At 38.9% G+C, this 24,268-nt stretch overlaps 2 protein-coding genes across 2 annotated transcripts; both read left to right on the top strand.

The window, feature by feature from the left end:
• Positions 1-5,479: 5,479 nt before the first annotated feature.
• On the top strand, positions 5,480-6,869 carry LOC139477776 (enhancer of split mbeta protein-like). The gene is made up of 3 exons (XM_071260192.1): positions 5,480-5,554; positions 5,777-5,872; positions 6,228-6,869. Exons 1-3 carry the CDS (start codon positions 5,498-5,500, stop codon positions 6,867-6,869), a joined length of 795 nt encoding a protein of 264 aa, XP_071116293.1. The 5' UTR covers positions 5,480-5,497.
• Positions 6,870-13,160: 6,291 nt separating this feature from the next.
• On the top strand, positions 13,161-14,565 carry LOC139477779 (enhancer of split mbeta protein-like). Its single transcript, XM_071260195.1, has 3 exons — positions 13,161-13,217; positions 13,486-13,581; positions 13,927-14,565. Exons 1-3 carry the CDS (start codon positions 13,161-13,163, stop codon positions 14,563-14,565), a joined length of 792 nt encoding a protein of 263 aa, XP_071116296.1.
• The last annotated feature ends 9,703 nt before the right edge of the window (positions 14,566-24,268 follow it).

Below are 24,268 nucleotides of genomic sequence, written 5' to 3'. Positions count from 1 at the left end.
TGGCGTCTACCGCATATCCATAAAGGTATCTCCATTAAAGCACAACTCCGTCCAAACTCCTCCTGAATAGACACAAACAATGAATACACAATTGAAAGTATATAAAATCCGTGTGTTATCCGATTCATTATGAACGACCTCCACCCAGCTCCTGCACGCCTCGAACTGGGACAGTGGGACGTAGTGACACTAATCACGACAGGTGCCCGTATGTCACGTGACGTTACAGAGAGCGTGACAACGCGAAGTGTCACATAGCTGTACATTGAAGTGGAGTGGCGGAATGGGCCCCTTGTCCGAAATTATTGATGTGATATTATTTGAGGGGACATTACTGAAGCACGTTCCTTGGGCCAACTCTATACGTTTCGCCACATCCAGCACTGCGCCATACAATTTGTAAATTAGACCAATTTTTCTTGCATAAGTGAGTTCAACCTGCACAATATTCTGACGGTTTGGTGTGAAACAAGCATTGTTCGTTTTGACTGCTAGTTACAGTCAGCTACTCTATACTCAATGCACACAGGCATATTGTTCGCATCACGGGATATTCAAGCCAAGTACCATAGTATAATCTGTCACTCCTTCTAAACTGTTATTAATATAACAGCGATTCTCACAGGGTGCATTTTGCACCGTGTTCGTTCACAACTATCTGGTAGTACCCTCACACCCAGACATTATTATAATAACAGTTTGGTGTCAAATAATCACCCGCATTGTCTGATAATTACAATCAGTAGCCCAATAACTTGTTGCTGAAAGGCCAGGTCGTTAGTGTCAGTTGCCGGCCATAAGAATACCGTTAATTTTTCCGATAGGGGGCGCCACCTTCACTACTGCACGTGGTGGCATTCTGATGCACGTGTTTGTAGTGTCCAGCAAGGTCCGGAGTGTTCAATGGACAATCAGTTATTATTCCACTTGACAAAAAAGGTTGTTTTCCCCTCGGTGTCAACGTCACGAAATAATTCAACAAAGTGACTGGACTTTGTGTGAAGCGTTCGACAGGTGGTAGAGAGTGAGTTGGGTTTAATGCCGCTTTGAACAATATTCCAGTTATGTCATAGCGTGTCACCTTTATGGAATACTGTAAGGGACATTCTCGCGATCTCGCATTCACCTTGATGTTGAAAGAAAGCAAAATATGCTTTTTAACCCTGCGAGTATTGTAACATTTTGACTGACCACAGATAATATTAAACCTTGGTAATCCTCCGAGGTTTGGGAACTGAATGTTTTGAAATGTTATAACAATTCACATTTGAAATATATCGCTGTTTGAGTCGCTCGCACACTGTGCACACTTATTTGTTTCTTGAACTAATCTATTCAAAACTGACCTCACTTGTATCTGTGACTTGCAATATTTGAGTAAACATGAGAAGTTTTGTTCACCTCGCTTAAAACGAAAAAAAATCATTAAATCCACATTTTCGAGTATTTTCTTTTTCATTGTGTGAAATCCAACAACAGGCTTGGTCAAAGGTCACTTCTGAGCTTTAGCAACTGTTTCGTCCACGAGTGGGAGTGTCCGCGCCTTGTAAATGTGTCCGAACATGCTTACCTGGAAATAAAGACAGCATGTGGAATTATTGATACCTTGTCACCCCATTATTTCCTATCAGCTGTTTTGTCCAGCCCAGAGGGGATTCACCACCAGACAGACCATTATAAACTGGATGGATGGTCGTGAACAATGACGTTACGTCACAGATCTCAGCGTGACGTCATAATGATCTGTGATGTACCATGGTGTTTATAACACAGACAGTGTCGTGAGGTGTTGACACTAATGGACTTTTTTCACTCTTTGAGAAAGGGATATTCAGTATACATACCGTTCTTCAACACTTCATGAGCCGGACAGAGAGTTGAGTACCTGTTAGCCTTGCTCCAAATGTTTTCCCAAAGACTTCTATAGTAACGTTATAATTATTTTAAAAATAACTAAGCCATTACCTGTACGTGTGAGCACAGTTTGGCCTTAGAGCAGCAATAAAAAAAAATAAAAAATGACTAGCTTAGCCAGCTCCTTTTCCGAGTACAGGAAGCTAAACACACCACCCCCAGTTACGCACCAAATGTCACCTACTTGAAAATAGCTGTGGTCACATTCAGCATAAGTCATCATGTTGAAAAAGACAGTACTAAATAAAGAAAAACATGGTCAGTTTTAATAACTGGATGGATGTACATTTGAAAGACATTAAAATCTTACAGAATATCCTCCAATCACAGCCTGCAGATATCTCTCGATCTGCACTGAAGGCTTACGAAAACCGCACTGGCCAAACTGGTTCTGATTTGGTATAGTAGAACCTCCAAGGTCTAACTGAAAGATAAGACCATGTATGTGTAATAATTCTTTCTACGGAAGTCTAGATAATATGACAGCAAGTCTGTCTCTTATTGGGACAACTTGTTCTTATTATTTATATTCATGTAATCTAGAAATTATGATTTAAACTAATAATTACTGCCTTAGAGACGTGTGCACGTCTAAATAATTGTGATCACTGTAAGATCTGTGGTGTTATAATGGGTGCATGTGCTAATATGCAAAAATGTGCATTCTTTATATTGTGAAATATTAGACCAGGTGTATTGGTTTGGCAATTAAAGTAGGACGTTACTTATCTATGGTGTTATAGAAAATGGACATGCTAATTTATTAAACACGACTACGTATAGACTAAAACTAAGTCTATGGGATCTTACATGACACAACGCCCTTCTCGACTCTAAAAATAAAATAAATACATTTCTCTATGCTGATTTCATAGACTGTGGAATAGAGCTAGCTAGAACCGGCTAGACTTTTGTATACGTTTCTAGATTGTTTCTTTTTCATAAAATAAATATCTCCTACAGTCATGACTAGACTACGTATAACAAGCACATATACGCTGACGCTATAGCGATATGAGTATTATTTCGTAGCGTGTGTGTTAGAATTGGTTTAAAGGGACATTTAAGTATAATATAATGTAGGCTATTAATTAAGAAAGTTACCACAATAACTCTTCAAACTATAGAATGAGATTATACTATATCTGTGAACGCGGGTGTTTAAGAGGTTGGGGTCTTATTACTGCGTGGAAACCGTTTTCCCTGATTACAGACAGATTGATAGTTTCTAAAAGTCTCACCATATGTGTACAATACATTAAGAATAAAACATACAGTGAAGAATGAATGATATGAAATCACCCGTGGATCTTTAAACTTTTATAAGTATTGACGCTATATTTATCATGAGAGAAGGAGAGAGAGTTGGTGTTTTACGTGCGCTTTCCGACTTTATGCGAATTTTGCACACGGGCCCGCGAGGTCAATTTGTGGTTTTACCAAGGAGGGTATGTCCGAAAAAGAAGGGCAACCTTGGGGACTTTATTTTTTTATTTTTTTTTAAAAAGGTTTTAGCGTGGTATAAGCGATTTTGTAGTTTATTAGATGCATTATTTATCATCTGTAGTGATGCAGGTCATGGTCATATTGGACTTCGCAACACCCTACACCTTAATGTGTGGATTTCCACACTGCACAACACGTAACATCATTCCAGAATCGTATGCGTCTATACTATTTCGTACCGATGCGTCAATACGGCGACGTGTAAGTCTAATAAAGGAACACATTATTTACCTGTTCTGACACTAACGACTTTCATTCTGAGTAGATGGTTAATTACCAGGTTGTGATAATAAGAATTACCACTTGACACATAATCGCTATCCAAACCATGTCTGGCTCCATGACTGAGTGGAGAGTGGCACAACGGGGTCGTGAAATATGTTATATGTATATTATTATGGTGCTATTATGTCTCATTAGCCGTTATAGGATTGACTTTGCATTTTTACGTATATGTATGATATTTTTATGACATTTGTATCCAATCTTGTTTTAGTCGAAATTGTGACCCATTAATGAAATAATGTTCTTCTTCTAATATAAAGAAGGGTCCTGTGTTCAAGATGTGTTTCGTGTAAGTTATAGACACAGTCACATTAATTGACATGGATGTGAGTAACAGCCTTGGCTCACCACTGTGTGACAACGAATTTACTTGTGATGCTTGTGATATGTTTTAAATATAATTGAGCAACTTTATACTTTACAGCAAAATATACCGGACAGGACTATTAATTCCTATAAACAAGTATTATATTTCATGTATTTGTTAGTATCCAGATAATAAGAAGACAGACAGATATAGTTTATGTTTGAGTCTCACCTTCGCAAGGGGAGGTCGGGTAGCCTAGTGGTTAAAGCGTTCGCTCGTCACGCCGAAGACCCGGGTTCGAATCCCGCCATGGGTACAATGTGTGAAGCCCATTTCTGATGTCCCCCGCCGTGATATTGCTGGAATATTGCTAAAAGCGGCGTAAAACCAAACTCACTCACTCACCTTCACAAATATGAAACATACACAAATACATTACAATATTTGACCCATTCGCCAAGGAATTATGAGAGACTTTATAGTAATAATATATACGTTGAATGCTTAGACACACTTTAAACAGCATCTGTACATTATAGTGATACATTAAATATTGACTTTATACACCACTGTACATATATTAACATTTCGCTGTTTTGAGTATAAAATATATTGGGTCTTGGAAGACACATATCAGGGCTGAGAAAAAACCCTGTATTTTTCCCTCAATCAGTGAAATTAAAGTTTAAATGTCATTACACATGTTCACAAAGAAACACGTGACCGTCTTATACGTCCGTCAACGCCATCTACACGACGGCATCAAAAGTGGATTAATACGGATTATGTCTACACGCGATTGTGATATTTCCGTTGGTAATATTCAGTTATTAGCTTGTTCACTGAAAATAAGAAAGCAAATAAAGTGGAAACCGACCAACGAGACCTAGTGGTTACCTTATTCTTTTTCAAGAATGGGTCTGACATTGAAAACAAACACTTAAAAGCAATAACATTTAAGATTGTTGCTAATACGTGACAAATAACGTTTTAAATTATGATAAGACTGTTTCAGTCAAACTGAAATATTTTTTGTATATATAATAAATGAAACTTCACGTAACGTTAAACGACGAATGCGACTTTGCGAGTGTCACACTCAATCCAAATAGGTGGGAAAATTGATTGAATGAAACACTAAATTGTTGACAGGCAGATTGTTGACAGGCCGGGTGTTCATTTCGGTTAGGCCTCGTGTCACGCCAAGCAAGATGCTCCCTGCTCCTGAAGCAGATCATCCCTGTCGGGTCGTGAGAAGAACATCTGTCTCCGGGTGAAGTTTAACGAGAGCCGGCGCGTGCCACCACTTACGCTAGGCGTGCGCTGATTGGCTGCGTGTATCGGATCGCGCCGGGCTATTCAGATGTCAAAACGTAACTGTGCATAGATTAGCGTGGGTAGGGGAATGTTAGGGGTATAAAGGCGGGTCGGGAGGCTGCGTTCCATCACACTAACTTGTCTCTCAGAGCTGAACACATCGCAGTGATGGAATCTTACTTTCAAAACACGGAACCTGGCAGTGAATATATGGGCCGAAGAAAGGTAGACATAAGCTTGCTCATATCATTAAGTTTCAAATTCACTTTTTACAACCTGTAAATAATATGTGCTTGTTTACACCACGAGCACGTGGCTAATTTCATATTCATGAGAAATGGGAATAGACTGTGTCCCAGTCGTTATATTTGATAGAATACCGTGTCGTGATCTTCATTGCATTTACATTCACATCGTTGTTTCATTCTGATCTGGGTTTTCTTTCAGGGTCGAAAGTTAATGGCTGAAAAACGGCGACGAGCCAGAATCAACCAGAGTCTGTCAGAAATCAAGGGCATCGTGTGTGGAGTTCAACAACAAAATGTAAGTATTCTTACTTATATTTAACTAAGTATTTACATCTCAGTTTAATGTCAGTTTACTTGTGGATATTATATGGAATTCACGAATGGTTTTTTTTCTATAGACCCAATGGATAAAAAACGTATGATAGTTTTGGTGATAATAGCTGAACCACAAAATATGCTCACCTTCTAGCGAACACCTGGTGTCATCACTAATTGATATATAAAATATAATGAAATATAAACACTTATTTCTGACATTGGTATGTTTATCCTCGTTGGCTTGATTTTCAAACTATCTATATTTTGAAACAAATTTACGCGTCTTTTATATTACTATAATTCAATTACATAATTTATTGTCAATGTTCCAGGACCCAAACTATGACAAGATGGAGAAGGCCGAGATTCTGGAGACGACTGTAGATTATCTGAGGAATGTCAGGAAGATCAACACCACACATCAACAACACGTCAAAGAAGCAGTTCAAGCCAGATTCCATCATGGCTTCTCCAAATGTGCTGAAGAAATCCTCTCCTACATTCAGTCTCTGCCAGGAGTGTCGGACAATGTACACCGTCAGCTGAGAAAACACATCTCTCGACGTATGACGCACATTCAACAGGTGCCCGTGACGCCATCAACAGATGATGTGACGTCATACACAAGTCAGTGCTATGAGAGACTGAGCGCAGTGCCGTCCCACAATTCCGAAAATTCGCATCCGGCTGCACATGCGTACATGAACAGGACAGTGTGCACTTCCCCTGTGAAGGAGGACAACAGTTTCTCAGACAGTGGATATGCTGGTTCTCCTGACATTATCAAACAATCCACCCCCAGAACCGGACACTATCACTCATCCAATCTCTCAGATTCAGAACTTTGTAAAATGGAGTCGAGCAGAATCCACAAAAACTTTGATGACTCGAGAGTGAGGGCGTGGCTGCAGAGCACGTGGTCCTACTCTCAACAAATCAAGACGGAGCAACAGGTTCCATGGAGGCCGTGGTGAATTGCTTTATACAGAATATGAACTTATGATTCACAGTTACATAAATAAATATTATGGTGCAACAATCGCATCACATAGTGCTTATTCTATTCATATACTTTCATATAAATTGTCTGTGGTATATTACACATGTTGATGAATATAAATGATTTATTTACGCACATCTTTTTGCGTTATATATTTTCATATTATTAGCGACTTGATCCATTCAATGGATAACTTGCCCGTGTTTAATACACGGAATAGACCTTCTTGAGTTATCATGCTATCAACCACTTGTTTGTGATGGCCCGGATCCAGTTGTTCCGTAAAATTATGTTGCATAGTGAAATTGAAACACGTGCATTGGAAACTATGAAAAAGGGCAAGATAGACACATGAACTTGATGAATTGTTATTAAAACGTGAAAATGTTTCAGAAAAATTATGTAGCGAGATAAGAAAAAGATACACCCAAGTTTTATGGCTAAAAATGAAACAAGAATGGCTATCAGATGGTGATTCATTTCATACGGGTATCTTAGTTGTGTGTCTTCAGCCTTGTAACATGTGTAATTTTTTGTCAATCCAATTTACAAAAGTATAGCTCAGAAGAATATATTTCTGAATCTGCCCGTTAAGATCCGGGACAGAATAGGTCTTCAGCAGCAACCCATGCTTGCCGTAAAAGGTGACTACGCTTGCCGTTAAAGGCGCCCAACAGGATCGGGTGGTCAGACTCACTGATTTGATGCAAGTCATCGTATCACAATTATGTGGATCGATGCTCATGGTGATAATCACTGACCGCCGCCATAAAGCTGGAATATTGCTGAGTGCGGCGTTAAACAACAAACCAAGACTCAAGCGTTTGTAACCAGCAATGGCTGTCAGACATGTTTCAAGATGGTGCCATCAACACGAGAGACGCTTTTTCAGTATATATTTTTTTTTGCTTAAAAAAACCCTCCGCACTCAGCATTATTCCAGCTATGTAAAGGTTGCCTGTAAGTGATCCAGTGATCATGTGGTTCGATCTACGCAGTTGGGAAACGATGACAAACATCAACCAATTATATTATATAGTGAAGCAGTGGTAAAAGCGTTGATTCTTCAGACCGAAGGCCCGGGTTCGATTCCCAACTTGCATACAGTAATGTTTTCTGCCTTGATATTAGCTTGAACCATTATCCGTGCGGTTCTTAGTCACGAATCTCGTGGATTTGGTCAGTAGAAACAAATATAAATAACACTTATAACACGTTAGTATATTCCCGAAGCAAGGGAGTAGACACGATTTATGGATAACAGCTTCTTTATTTGCTGTAAAGGCGACGTTTCGGTATAGATCCTTATATCGTTGTCAAGCCTTGGCGAAAACCGAAATGTCGCTTTTACAGTAAATAAAGAAACTGTTATCCATAAATTGTGTCCACTCTGTCATCTGCCATCTTGTGATAATGCCTATCAAACAATTTAAGGGAGTTTTTTTTTAAGTCAGTTAACTCCCTTGCCTCGGGAAGATGTACATCCCCATACATTTAGTATATTTTGCATTTATTCACGAAGTTGATTTGGTTACTTTCAAAAGTAGAAAACTCACCCAAATTAAATTTTAAAAGTTTCTATATTGCGATTCCAGTTTCGTCCGAAGTTTCAGGCATACTTGATAACTTCTAAACGTGAAGTTAGATTCTTGTGTAAGTTATTAAATATGGAAGAAAATACACTTTATTTCACAGCAACACCATTCGTCACCACTTTTTCCCTTTCCGTTACCGCTATTCGGCTTGTCTCGGAATAACACGAGTTGGTCACGAATGACAGCAACACATCATAATAAAAAAAATACAACGTCAGCACCAAAGAACACACAAATGCAAACACAAATACAAGTATTTAGAAACATTGTCCCAGCAGGTATATTAAATCGTATCTCTCCACCCAGAGCCCGCACGCCTCGGACTCGTGAAGGCGGAAGTTGTGACACTAATCACGGCAGGTGCCCGTATGTCACGTGACGCTATTAGCACGTGACCACGCGAAGTGTCACATCGCGATACACTCGGAATCATTGTGAAGGTATGCCGTGGGAAGCGGGCCGTTACAAGACTGTAGTCGTAGATAATTGGAATTTTCATTGAGGTGTCACACTGGCCGCGCATGGCCCGTGGCTGATAAAACCACAGCTGATACTCTCGTTTATATTGTCTGTTGGTGTACATTATGTTTTCTTGTTTTGAGAAATGCGTATTGAAGTGGCCATTTCCTCAACTTTATGTGGTCGGTAATAAAACTACTGTTTATAAATATCACGTATTGTCCACTTTCCCGTTTCCATAAACACTTGGAAAATCTTCACCATGACCTCAGCGCTGCGTTCCACCGTTTTCCCAATATGAATATGTCATCACTTGAAAAAATGTATATATTTATTGGTCGATAATAAGTAAATATCATATTGTTGATTCGAATCGTTATATTCAAAGATGATTAAATTAAAAAGATACAAATTGTAAATACGTATAATATTATTTACTTCACAAATTGATAATAAGCTGGGACGAGACGTTAAACTCCATTTCACATCACCTCAAAATTGCTAACACATTTTGTTAGCAATTTTGAGGTGATGTGAAATGGGGTTTAACATCGCGTCCAAGCTTATCATCAAATATATATATATATATATATATATATATATATATATATATATATATATATATATATATATATATATATATATAAGCGTTGCTCTGAGCTCCATTTGGATATATAATTTTAGCGTTGCTCTGGGCTCCATTTGGATACATATGTCCAAATGGAGCTCAGAGCAACGCTAAAATTCAGAGCTGAGGCAGGCAATCTAAACATGACAAATCATTCTAGACTTGAATTGGATTCCTTTTTTTAAGTATTTACGAGTGTGCACTAAATTGTAATCATTATCAGGAAGTCTATTAGACTTAAATTTAGTCATTTAAATATATACATATATCCACACACAAAATCTAGACTTGCCAAATGATTCTACTCTATTCTGAGTTTCCCTTTTCAATATACTCTCCAGGGTCTGAGAGATAGACCAGGGTGCTATATGCGATAGACCTGCCGTCATAATGTGTGCTCACCTCACGTATATAATGCCTAAAGTATTTATTTATTCACGTATACAAGAACCATAAGAACAAAATTAACTATTCTCTTCACCTTCTACTTTAGGTAAGCTAAAACCAATCAACAATACAGAAACTATGCTCATTTATTATTACTTTCGTTGCTTTGAATAAGAAAAAATAAAAATATGGAATGGTCCACATTCTAGGATTGCTTTTGAGTTGAATACCCATCAGTTCTATTTTATTAAACATATTTTACAAACAATAATGCAACTTTGACATCATATATTGTAACTAAAACCCAATCCATTTTGTTATCCTTTATGTAATAAGTGTTATATGCAAAAATACCCGTGAAGGTCCGGGTTAGAATAGGTTGGGTTGCTGAAGACCTATTCTACCCTGGAATCTTCACGGGTCCGTCAAATAGGAAAGATGGGTGTGAAAATCATATTTAATGTGCATACTTTTCTTTTTTTTGTCTGGATGGTCTAATCACTTAATTTGTCTATCTAAAAATGGGACAGCCTATATTGTTGAGTAAGAGAATGAATGATGTTTGTCGCCGCAGTCAGCGCCATTCCAGCTATATTCCGACGCAATGTACATTTGTCGAGTCTGGGACATTTACAATATTTAAAACAATCTGAGAATAAATAAAATTAACTCGGCACATGTTGGCAAGGCTGTGTTGGTTTATATTGTGTGATTATTTGTTTGTTGTTTGTGGGACCCGTGAAGATTCCGGGGTAGAATAGGACTTCAGCAACCCATGCTTGCCGTGAAAGGCGACTCTGCTTGTCGTAAAAGGCGACTAACGGGATCGGGTGGTCAGGCTCGCTGACTTGGTTGATGCATGTCATCGATCCCAATTGCTTGGATCGATGCTCATGATATTAATCACCGGATTGTCTGGTCCAGACTCGATTATTTACAGACCGCCGTCATATAGCTAGTATATTGCTGAGTGCGGCGTTAAACAACAAACAAACAAACAAATGTTGTTTGGGGATATTTTTGTTTACAGATATAAACATATAACAACATACGCAACACCATTCTTACACCCCAGTATAAACTGTCGGCAAAAGAAAATATTCATGTTTGATGGTGGCGAAAATAAAAGAAACAAGAAATGGTTATTCGATGGTGATGTATTTGATACAGGTATTATCGCTGTGAGCTTTAGTTGGGCAGTGTTTCGGCGATTGTTTTCAGCCTAGAAACGTCTTCATAATGTTTGTAATTTTGGGGTAAAATCCATTATCTAAGCGCATACTTTCTATAGCCCCGGGTGTTAGGAGCAAGGGTGTTTGTAAGGGGTCGGGTGTATTCGTGTCTTGGTGTAAGTATTCAACATGTTTTTTGTTGTGATATTTAAAAACAGCTTACGCGTTGAGGGATAACGATGAGCGTGGCGCCGTCTGGACACGAGGTCGTAAGTGGCACCGTCTTGTTGGCCAAGGACGGAAGTTTCCAAACACTTACTGTACAGCTACAGTAGGTTACTAACGAGGCCTATTAACGCTCTCATTGTGTTCTTGTTGTGACACTAACGACTTTGTTTTGTCAGATGATAATTGGCTGGAGCTGATAAGGTCATCAGACAGTTTGATGGTTGTGTTGACAAGAAAGTAGCTTATGAAAGGTATTATTAATGTGTAGCAACATGATTCACGCATTAAAACGGAGAGTGGGTATGTAATTTCTCTTGTTAAGTATATTTTCAAATACAAATGTGCATATTTATAATACTTTTTAAATTTAACAATTTTGAATTTTCAGAATTGAAATAAACATTAATCTTCAGTTCTTGATACTGTATTAGAAAGAAAAACAAACATTAATATTTTGTTCAAGTCTCATGCATTGTTAGTTAATAAATGTGACGTTACATAGTTACCATCACATCGATGTACTGAGAATACATAATATTTTGTGTAATAAGGACTAATAACTGATAAACACGGGAAAACAAGCATTTGCAAAATTTAAAAGCAGCGTTTTCTCTATTACAATATCTTCGCCAAATGATCCTTTTTCCTATTCCAAATTCAAATAGCCACGTGATCTCCAAATGACTGGCGACAAGTAAAGTGGACCAATTAGGATAAGGAACCATGATGGTGTCAGAATCCATGTACATGTACCATATTTTCTTTTGCTGTCTTGGGCGCCTCGTTGTTTTTTATTTGGTTTACGTATCAACAGTCGAAAATTTCCGAAAGTGGTTTGGAATTTAGAATTCAAGAAGAGCTTGTTTTTCGCCCGAGTCTAGATTTGTTTAGTTGTTTGTCTTTTTAACTTTTAAAAAAAATCAAATTTGATATTTGATAATGGTAAATACAAAGTAGTCATAACAAAAAATGTTTTGAACATATGCCTTGATCTTTGTTCAGATTTTATACGATATGGGGCCGTCGGGTAGCCTTGTGGTTAAAGCGTTCGCTCGTTACGCCGAAGACCTAGGTTCGATTCCCCACATGGGTTCAATATGTGAAGCCCATTTCTGGTGTCCCCTGTCGTGATATTTCTGGAATATAGCTAAAAGCGGAATAAAACATACTCACTCACTCATTTTATACGATATGTTTTCATTTCGTCTAGTTATATATTATTCATGTTGTTAACAATTACGTGGTATGATTTTCAAACGCTTTGTGTAATCATAAGAAGGATTTGTATATTAGAAGACGTTATTCAGTTAACACAGCTATATATATGTATTTACGCCGTCCGTGGTGTTTCACCTGGTTACTGGTCCAGGTAACGGTAGGCGACGGAATGCGACACAGCGCGTGTCATGCTCCAAAATAGGTGGAAATATTATTCCATTGAATGAAACACAAGATTATAATGAGGCGGATTGTTGACAGGCCGGGTGCTCGTCCTCGTAACTCCTCGTGTCACGCCAAGCAAGATGCTCCTTGCACCTGAAGAATATCATCCCTGTCGGGTCGTGAGAAGAACATCTGTCTCGGGGTGATGTTTAACGCGAGCTGGCGCGTGCCACCACTTAGCTAAGCGTGCGCTGATTGGCTGGATGTATCGGATCGCGCCGGGCTATTCAGATGTCAACACATAAATGTGCATAGATTAGCGTGGGTAGGGGAATGTTGGGGGTATAAAGGCGGGTCGGGAGGCGGCGTTCCATCACACTAACTTGTCCCTCAGAGCTGAACACATCGCAGTGATGGAATCTTACTTTCATAACATGGAATCTGACAGTGAATATATGGGCCGAAGAAAGGTATGCATTAGATTACTCAAATAATAATTCTCAAATGGACGTGACTAATTTGATGGGAATAAATGTGTCGTCATTGTCATATTATTTGCCTTGAAACTGTTGTATGATTCTACTTGAAACACGTGGCTAATGCACTATTCGGGTGAAATGGGAAAAATCCGATCTTCTTTACTGAGAAACATTTTTATCTTCATGGAATTAGGGCACATCTTCCAGCCGTATTTCATATACAAATATTTTGTTATTAATTAATCTCTTTATCTTACAGGGGCGAAAATTAATGGCTGAAAAACGGCGACGAGCCAGAATCAACCAGAGTCTGTCAGAAATCAAAGACATCGTGTGTCGAGAGCAACAACAAAATGTAAGTATTGTCACATTTCAGTGATCTGGGACAGACTTTTTCACAATCATATACACCCGTGAAGATCCGGGGTAGAATAGGTATTCAGCAACCCATGCTTTCGTAAAAGTAAAAGTGACTATGCTTGTCGTCAGAGGCGACTAACGGGATCCCAGTTGCGAGGATCGATTCTCATGATGTCAATCACTGGACTGTCTGGTCCAGACTCGCCATCAAAAAGCTGGAATATTGCTGAGTTAGCAACAAACAAAACAAACACAATAATATCCACCGATACGCAAGTGCTATCTCTCCTCTACACAATATATAACATGTATTTATATTCTTCTTCTTCCGATTTTACAGGACCCAAATTATGACAAGATGGAGAAGGCCGAGATTCTGGAGACGACTGTAGATTATCTGAGGAACGTCAGGAAGATCAACACCACACATCAACACGTCAAAGAAGCAGTTCAAGCTAGATTCCAGCATGGCTTCTCCAAATGTGCTGAAGAAGTCCTATCCTACATTCAGTCTTTGCCAGGAGTGTCGGACAATGTACACCATCAGCTTAGAAAACACATATCCCGACGTATGACGCACATTGAACAGGTACCCGTGACGTCATCAACAGATGATGTGACGTCATACACAAGTCAATGCTATGAGAGACTGAGCGCAGTGCCTTCCCGCAATTCCCAATATCCACATCCGGCTGAGCATGCGTACATGAGCAGTACAGTGTGCACTTCCCCCGTGACGGAGGACAACAGTTTTTCAGACAGTGGATATGCTGGTTCTCCTGACATTATCAAACAATCCACCCCCAGAACCGGACACTATCACTCATCCAATCTCTCAGATTCAGAACTTTGTAAAATGGAGTCGAGCAGAATCCACAAAAACTTTGATGACTCGAGAGTGAGGGCGTGGCTCCAGAGCACGTGGTCCTACTCTCAACAAATCAAGACGGAGCAACAGGTTCCATGGAGGCCGTGGTGATTTGTTTCATAAATGGACTTGTTTTTGTGATGAACATCTAGATACATATGTATTCTTATCATCGTATCATCAAATCTCTGAACCCTGGTACCACATGAGTGCTGCCATTGACAACTGTGATAAATCCTATAACGGGATTACAATAAAAGCTTTAAATATAATATCGTTTTATTGCCTTGTCTCTATGTAAACTGTTGGAAGATTGTATTTGCATTTAAACTGGGGGAGGTATGGCCTGGTAGGTAAGGTGTTAGCCTGTTGCGCCTAAAACCTTGGTTCGATTTTCAACATAAGTACAGTGTCTGTGACCCATTCCTTGTGTTCCCCCGTTGAATATTTTAAAAGCTTAGATTATGTTAAATTATTTATATTATATTGACACAATATTATGTAAAACCAAATAATTATAATATAAATCCTTTCCTATTAATGATAGGCATGATATGGTAAGCTGAGTGAATATTGTTTAATGCACAGTATTTCGGTTATATATCGTGTTATATAAGTGTGGGAAAGCCAGATGTTAGACATAAACCACTTTCGTGAAAGACACGAGCACGGGTATGGTTGTAACAAACCAAGGCACGTAATCAGTGCGAATCAGTTTCGAAACATCTGCACAGCGAATTGTGAAATCTGATTTGGGCTGATTTGCTTAAATGCGTCCAAATGAACATATTTATATACTCACGGACCTATATACTTCTATACAACGGGTAGAGAATGGGTCTTCAGCAACCCATGCTTTCCGTAAAAGGCGACTATGCTTGTCGTAAGAGGCGACTTAAAGGATCGGGTGGTCAGGCTTGCTGACTTGGTTGATGCATGTCATCATATCCCAATAGCGTGGATCGATGCTCATCATATCAATTACTGGATTTTCTGGTTCAGACTCGAATATTTACAGACCGCCGTCATAACGCTGGAATATTGCTGAGTGCGGCGTAAAACAACACATACAAAGACAGATAAGAGCTAAGCATCAACCAACTCAAACACACACAATACAAATCCTGCCAGTAGTCTTGTTGTGTGAGCCGTGGGTGCCTCCGGATCACATGCACAAACATTACGTTTATCACACGTATCCAAATGTCAGTTAACACAAGCATCTCTGTTGCGTTTATGTCCATTCTGATATTAATACACCGAAACCCAAAGATACCCGAAATGTCATATTTTAGTTCGGTGCGTCATGTCCGTTGGAACATGTTGTTTCAATAGGTCGTCAAATAATCTGATCACGTGGGGGAGAAAGACTGAACATTAGCCGTGCTCATTCGTCACCACTCGCCCCTTTCCGTAACCTGCAAGAAGACTCGTCCCCCTATCAATGAATGTTATGTGCGAAAATACGACAAACCAATCAGAATGCGCGCATGATTTCAAGTTCTTCGTCATAGAATCCCTCAGAAATATTTTTTGATTTTACATACGTCTTGCATCTAAAGATATACCCAAGACACAGTTACATGTGTTCCATCATACTGTATTATTCCGCATGTTCCGATGTGATTTAAATTGCATCTGAAATATATATAATATATGGGGTAATATATGTTAACCATTACGCAACGAGTTGACAATTGTTTTAGCTTTGTCCGTTTGCGCTTAGACGGTACCCGGTTGCAAAAATGGCCATGAGAGGGGCACGAGTCGCTATTCGGCTTGTCCCGGAATAATGTACCTCACACGCTAGCGGGCGCATTTAAAAGAAAACAAAGGGTCTCAGTCAGAGTCCGACATCAAGTGGATTGGTTCCATATATCTGATATCCGAGTACAAAGTCTCCGTGATCTCCCGCAATACTGATGGAAGCGTACGTAAACTCATTCTACAGTGAGTCCATTATTACCTCTCATCAGTCACACAGTCTCATAGTCTCAAAAATCAGTAAACACAAAAATACGTCCCAGTCCCATTGAATTATCAACTCAACTGTCGGGCAAAAGAAAGTACACATCCATGTTTGATGGTGGCTAAAAATGAAACAATCAAGAAATGTTTTTTCCATGGTGATGTATTTGATACGGGTATCATCGTTGTGTTTTGGACATAAGGTTTGTAGTGTTTGTAACTGTTTTCAGCTTAGTAACGTTTTGATAACGTTTGTAATCTTTTGGTGAAATCCAATTACACAGTGTATACATTCTTTTGCCCAGCGCTTTAGTTTCCCGTTCTGTCACTATAGTTTAACCCACTGCAAAAACCGCTATTGTACACATTGGAGAAGAAGAAGAAGAAGAAGAAAATTATTTTATTATAGTGCCACCTGGTGTTAAGACTATAAAAAAACATTACACGTATACATACTAGTCCTGCACCATGACCGTGGAATATATTTATTTTATGAAAAAATAATAATCTAGAAATGCATACAAAAGCAAGTCTAGCCAGCTCAAGCTAGCTCTATTACACATTCTGAAATCAGCATAGGGAATTTTTTTATTTTTAGAGTCAAGAAGGATTTTGTGTAATATAAGATTTCAGAGACTAAATGTTAGTCTAGTATACATACGTATGATATATAAAAGCATCAGCCGACCCATGAAGGATCTATGAGGCACTTAAAATCATTAAATTATCCATTATATAAATTGGCAAGAATAATACACGAACATAATCGAAGGTACACACGAAGCAAACAAAACTTGTTTAATGTAGTTGAAAACCGTTTGTTGCAAAATATGATATGTCGATTTCTCGACAGTGCCGAACTGCTTGTCTGGTCCTTGCGAATTCCTTTAATTATTCTATTATTTGACCACTGATAAGTCGAATCGGATTTGTAATGGTTCGATTGTTTGAAACTTATTTTGTAGCCCCAAATAGCCAATAAAACGGTGTTAGGTACGATGCTAAATCACTGATTCTTCATTTTCGATTTATTAATACATTCTATTATCTTTTGATGGTGCATGCCACTGATTGTAGTGATTTTGTTGTTGTTTGTTTGTTTGTTGATTAACGCCTCACTCAGCAAGTTTCCAGCTATATGACGGTGGCCTGTAAATAATCGAGTCTGTACCATAAAAAAACAGTGATTGACAACATGAGCATCGGCCCACGCAATTGGGATGCGATGACATGCATCAACCAAGTCATTGAGCCTGACCACCCGATCCCGTTAGTCGCCTCTTACGACAAGCATAGTCGCATTGTAAGGCAAGCATTGGTTGCTGAAGATCTATTCTACCCCGAATCGTCATGGATCGATTGTAGTGAAACAAACTAACAAAGCTATCTCTTTGTTTGTTTTCTAAATTTAACTTCAAGATGTCAAAGCGACGATTTGAAGTCATTGTCAAAGAAAATCAGATGCGTGTTTTCCAAAACATAAAGAGAAGCCTCTAACAGAAATATGAATAAGGAAGAGAATTTGGGGATGTCAACTTCTGTATTATGAGGAACACTTACTCTAAGATGAAACGTTGTGTTCCTCATAATAAAGAAGTCGACATCCGCAAATTCTCTTCCTTATGTGTATCACTTCTAAATGCCTTTCAAAGACTTGATAAACATGAATGTTTTATATTTTCATACATTGGTCTCACATTACCAACGTTGCGTTATTTTCCAATTCGTTATTTCAAATAAAAATGTGGATTTCCGAGAAAATTATCAATTTCTCCTCTTTTCCGTAATTTGTTTTAGATAAAACGCCGGATGTTAGAAGAGATTTATCGTGTATCAAGGTGCAAAGTAACACTTATTAATTTTGTTTCTTTTTCCGGCAGGCAACGTGAGACAACAAACGTGTTTACCTTCTCCCGTTATCATATTCTTCATTGAACTTTCCCACACTCATCACTGCCTTCACCACAACAGGTGCCCGCCCGCATGCCACGTGACTCAATTGAAGCGAATTCGAATATTACTTGCCCCCATTGTGGAGTATTGTGAAGGAATCTCCTTGAGAAGGGGCTTTCGTCCGCGTTGATGATAACAGTACATAGCCTCGCATCCAATAACGTTGCGAATTAATGGCGCGTGACGTTTTGACACTTCGCGTGCGCCATCCGTCACTGTCATTGTTCCTGCGTGTCACAACATCATCAACAGGGTTTTATCGCGGGATGATGACAGTGAGAGTGGAGGAATGTTTGCCGGGGTATTGAGAGATTTTCCCTGACACAGATTTACACAGCATCGGTGTATTGTTAGGTTGTAGTCGGGGGATTTCCCCTAAACACCCAGGATCTGACCCATGTTTGACACAATAATACTTGCACATTCAGACCAATTTTCTGATTTGAGGACCCGTCTACCTTCTGGAGTAAATAGCGAGTCATATATTTTAAAGAATATATTTCTGTTTAATGTTTTTGTTCAACACATTAATTTAGGACAATAAACTTCATCTGATTGTGATTCTATTTTGTGATGTCAGAATTTCTGCCCGCATTGGCATATAAAACCAAGGGAATATTGCCAAGAAATGTATCTTAATCTTCCGGTATATCGATGATCTGATATCTGCAATGATGGTAAAATAGCCAATTCCATTCCGCAAATGTACCCACCTCAGCTGAAACTGAAAGGGGCCAGTGTAACCACCTCATATGTTACATATTTGATCTATGCAAAAAGATTCAGAATTACCCCCAAAATCCCAACTTGACTGTATGACTTCAACTGTCCACTTTGAAGACGCAATTCACTTTTTCTATACCTGCCAAAAAATACGATAATATCAGAAACACTATGTATTTCTACACACATGACTATTCTTAAATCAGTTCACGATTTCATTGGCAAAAGCAAAAGATTCGAGTAGCTTAATTTTATACATGTAGTAATGGAAAACTGCATTATCTTATTTCACAGGCACTACTTGTTTTGGCTTCATGTATTTCATTTGTGCATTTAGTATGTTTATGTTTTTAGCACTATCTTATATATAATCTTATATATAACCAGTTGTTGTAAAGTTATTACCTGGAGAGGTATTTACATAAGCAAGTTTTGCTTGTTTACCGATCAAGTTTTCTTTTGAAATAAAAATATGTTTAAACCACTTCGACTTTCCAATAGTCGACCTTTCCTGTTATATCGAGCAATCCTTCCCTTTATGTCGAACAATATTCCAGCAGTTCGAACCTTTGGTAATTTTCACAACATTTGAGGTACAAACGAGCATGTCTTTCTCCGAATATTAAAAAAAATCCTTCATAAATTTGTTTTATCGGGGTTACAACATTCAAAGTCTTAGTAGATCTTTCAAGACGTTTTATGGTAGAGATGTTTGTGACGGGTGCCTTCGATGGAGCCTCACATTTTCGCGAACACCTCGTATCATCAGTATAACTGACACAAAAACACATTCTTATGATGTAGTCAGAATCGTTCACTGTACTCTGCTTTTAACAGAGATTTCCTATGATAATGTAGGTGAGGTAAAATGGGGTTTAACGTCGCGTACAAGATTATTGCACTAATACAGCGACGTGCACGCAAATGTGTGTGTGTGGATGCTTGTACTTGTCCGGATTGATGGCGATTCATATTGCAAGCCTGCTGAGATACCATGCCGCAGTTGAACATGAATACCCCACTCAGACACAGTATGCTGACTCCGAGCAGTCCTTGTTTTAGCCCCTTAATGCCGAGCGCCAGACAATGTACCATCTTTTAACATTTTTTTGTATGACGCTGCCGGGGATCGAACCCCGGATCTTCAGCTCTCTGGGCGGACGCTCTACCACTAGACAACGGAGGCGGTTTTGATAATGGAAAGGGCTTTGAAATGCGCATATCACTCTTGGTTAGTGTAGCTTCACTAACGATAATTTAAATCCGTAGCAGTTTCAATAATATTTATACATTTTTTGTTCCATACGTTTTCTTTGAACATATCAGTTTCTTTGAATACTGGTAGGACAGGGCATGCTTACTCTACCCGTGAAGATTCAGGGGTAGAATAGGTCTTCAGCAACCCATGCTTGCCGTAAAAGGCGACTATGCTTCTCGTAAAAGGCGACTAACGGGATCGGGTGGTCAGGCTCGCTGACTTGGTTGATGCATGTCATCGATTAGACCGCCGTCATATAGCTGGAATATTGCTGAGTGCGGCGTTAAACAACAAACAAACAAACATGCTTACCCTTTTCGCGAACACCTATTGTCATCAATGATTTTCAGTGATCCATTTACATTGCTCGTAGTCTTTGACGCCAAATGGAATGTGTAACGTTGATAATCGAGACTGGTTATCATCTAGCATTGTCGTTTAATGTTTATATATATTCAGTGTTATGATTTAACTACACCAGTACATACATTTAAAAAATATCCACCACAATCGCCTTCACTTACTTACTTACTTACTTTGGAGATTTAACGTGCGCTTTCCGACTGATGCGTATTTCGCACACGGGCCCGGCCAGGCCATTTAATGTGTTCCGAAAGGGGCGAAAGTGGTGTGTGCAACCCAAGAGGGGGCTTTAGGGGTTGCTTATATCGAATTTGGGAATTTTGAGAACAATCGCCTTAAAGGTTGTAACGAAAATTTATGTTCCCTGATAGTCACTGTGGACAAACACTGTCAAATAAAACCGCCAATATCACGTACTTTTATTCGCAATATACATGTCAATTACTCAATCTCGTTTCATCGAATTTGTTCCCTATCAACCGTTTTGTCCAGCCCAGAGGGGGTTCATCACCAGATAGACCATTACAAACAATCTCCATTACTAGATGGATGGCCGTGAACAATGACGTTACGTCACAGATCTCAGCGTGACGTCATAATGATCTGTGATATACCATGGTGTTTATAACACAGACAGAGATGTGAGGTGTTGACACTAATGGACTTACTTCACTCCGACGGACGGGGGAATCATCTACAGCGTGCTACAGTTTCTGATACGAGACTTTCATAAACATTGGATTAAGTTAGATCAAGTTAGACAAGTGCATATCAGCGCATGGATTCACGGATTAACTTTAGAGTGAGTTTATTCTTATCGAATCAGTGGACGACGTCTGCATAGCTAGACTGTCGGAATAGACAGTAGTCCGTGTCCCAGGCCCAAGAGAATCCAAGGAGTCCAACTCAAGTCTAGAATGATTGGGTATTCTTAGATTGTCTCAGTTCTAAGACATTAAGCATTTTTCTGGGCTCCATTATGATTTTATTATTGTTATTTTATAGATGTATGTTTTAGAATAAGATATCTTTATTTCTAGGACTAAATATAAATATAAATAGGCAGGTCAACAGTCATTTAGATTCAATTAGAAAACCTTTATCGTGTTTAAATTTTGTAGGGCACAGACGTTGGGTGGGGTTATGACAATCAGTTGTACAGTGATACTAGCACCTGTATTAAGCACGCAATATGTACGTGACATATAAACCACACAAGTTATGACAAGGGTTGTGAAAACATATATACTTACAACTGATATTACACAACATGGGACAAAGGACACGAGCAAGATTTGCACAAGTCTCTAAGGCAATAACTATTAGTTTAAATCATAATTTCTAGATTGTATCAACGATAAGAACAAGTTGTCCTTATAAGAGACTGGAGTCCTCAGATGCACTGTCCATATATCATATCTAGACTTGACTATAGGGGGATAAAATTACTATCCATCCAGGGACTTGTCTTCCAGTACAGCTTAAACACTCTGACTCTGGTACCTCAGGGCGGTCGGGTAGCCTAGTGGTTAAAGCGTTCGCTCGTCACGCCGAAGACTCGGGTTCGATTCCCGACATGGGTACAATGTGTGGCGCCTATTTCTGGTGTCCCCCGCCGTGATATTGCTGGAATATTGCTAAAAGCGGCGTAAAACCATACCCACTCACTCTAGTACAGCCTTGGAGCATTGTCAGACTCTAGCTCATATAAGGGCTTGTTTGTTTCACAGCAGACCAATTAACCCCCGACGTTATGCATACGGTTTAAATAATAAAATAAAATCTAAAAGGGGACTCTCGAGCATTAGGCCTTGAGCTGAGACTGAGATGAGTTTAGGCTGGCAGGGGTTGAGAAAGGGATGGGGGATGGAATGGGGCTGGTTGTAAGGGCAGTAGACTAACATTTAGTCTATGAAATCTTATATTACACAATATCCTTCTCGACTCTAAAAATGAAACAAATATTTTACCCCGATGCTGATTTCATATGTGGAATAGAGCTAGATAGAGCTGGCTAAACTTGCTTTTGTATACATATCTAGATTGGGATTTTCTTCATAAAATAAATAAATTCCACACTCATGGTGCAGAACAAGGACGGCCATTCTACATGATATTTTTATTTTTTTAAATGGTTTTATATTTGCATGTAGAAAAGGCTGAGACAAAACTAAACAATGCCTCTCTCTGACAAATAGGGGCGGTCGGGTAGCCTGGTGGTTAAAGCGTTCGCTCGTCACGCCGAAGACACGGGTTCGATTCCCGACATGGGTACAATGTGTGAAGCCCATTTCTGGTGTCCCCCGCCGTGATATTGCTGGAATATTGCTAAAAGCGGCGTAAAACAATACTCACTCACTCACTCTGACAAATATAGGCTCCGGGATCTGCAGGGGGGCTTTTTTCAGAACAAATGAACGAAAGTAAACCAAAATGTGTTTAACAATGTGTTTTTCACATTTACTACAGTAAGTCCACCTCTGTCCGCACTGTAGGATGAACAATCAAATGTGCAGTTTGGTCTTAAAAGACAATTTATTTGACGAATGTCATCAGATGAAGCTTGTTCCCAGCTGAACAAACAGGGATACAGGCTTAATGACTGGAAACGTTTTCTTTGCGCCTGCGCTGACCGAGTGTGTTATACAGGACATATCCCTTGGGGTGAAGCTGTCACCCCGACACCCCACTCAACAGTTTCATTATGACTTGACTGGGTGTCGTGTTTGTCACCAACAGCTCTGGCCGTCGACGCCACTTACTGAGTACTTGATTGTAATTACCTGGCCGTGTCACCGGCGACCTACAAGGTGAAGTGGTATACATACAGTGAGGGTTGTCATGTGTTTTATTCAGTATGTGAACGTGTCAAAATAGCTACCATTAATGTGAAATATAAATATATTGAATGTATATACTATATTCTAGCAGTTTAGGTCTCTTAACTTGTATTTTACTTGTGAATTAGTGTCGCATGGGCCATTTGCCCGGACAGGATCTGCTCAATATATGAAAATGAAAACGAACGAAACATTAATGAACTGTGTGGCATTTAAATAAAACCTCCTCCTCCTTCTTCTTCTTCTTCTATAAATTTATAAAACTAAAATGTTAAAGTTTAATGTTAGTCAAATTGATAATTGAAATGTTTAATGGTTCTTGTTTTTGCGTTCTAATATCAGAGGGAAACTTCATAAAATTTAAAACATATTTATTCCACAAATACCTGGATTGACTGACAGACAACATTTAGCTTATGTAATACGCTACAGTAATACATGGTGTATACGCTCCATAATATTTGAACTACTACTACTACTACTACTACTACTACTACTACTACTACTACTACTACTACTACTACGACCCCCCCCCCCAAAAAAAAAAAAAATAAATAAAAAAAAAAAAAAAAAAAAAAAAAAAAATATAATCTTGTCGACAAATTACAGGTGTGATTAACAAGACACATATAATATAAGTCCCTAAAACACGTATATGGTATGTGATTTACAATGGCACTACATTCATAACATGTGTAACCATAGTGTT

Source organism: Haliotis cracherodii, unplaced genomic scaffold (assembly GCF_022045235.1).
Source record: "Haliotis cracherodii isolate W230 unplaced genomic scaffold, xgHalCrac1.p SCAF_35, whole genome shotgun sequence".
NCBI lineage: Eukaryota > Metazoa > Mollusca > Gastropoda > Lepetellida > Haliotidae > Haliotis > Haliotis cracherodii.
This window is presented reverse-complemented; position numbering and strand designations above follow the sequence as displayed.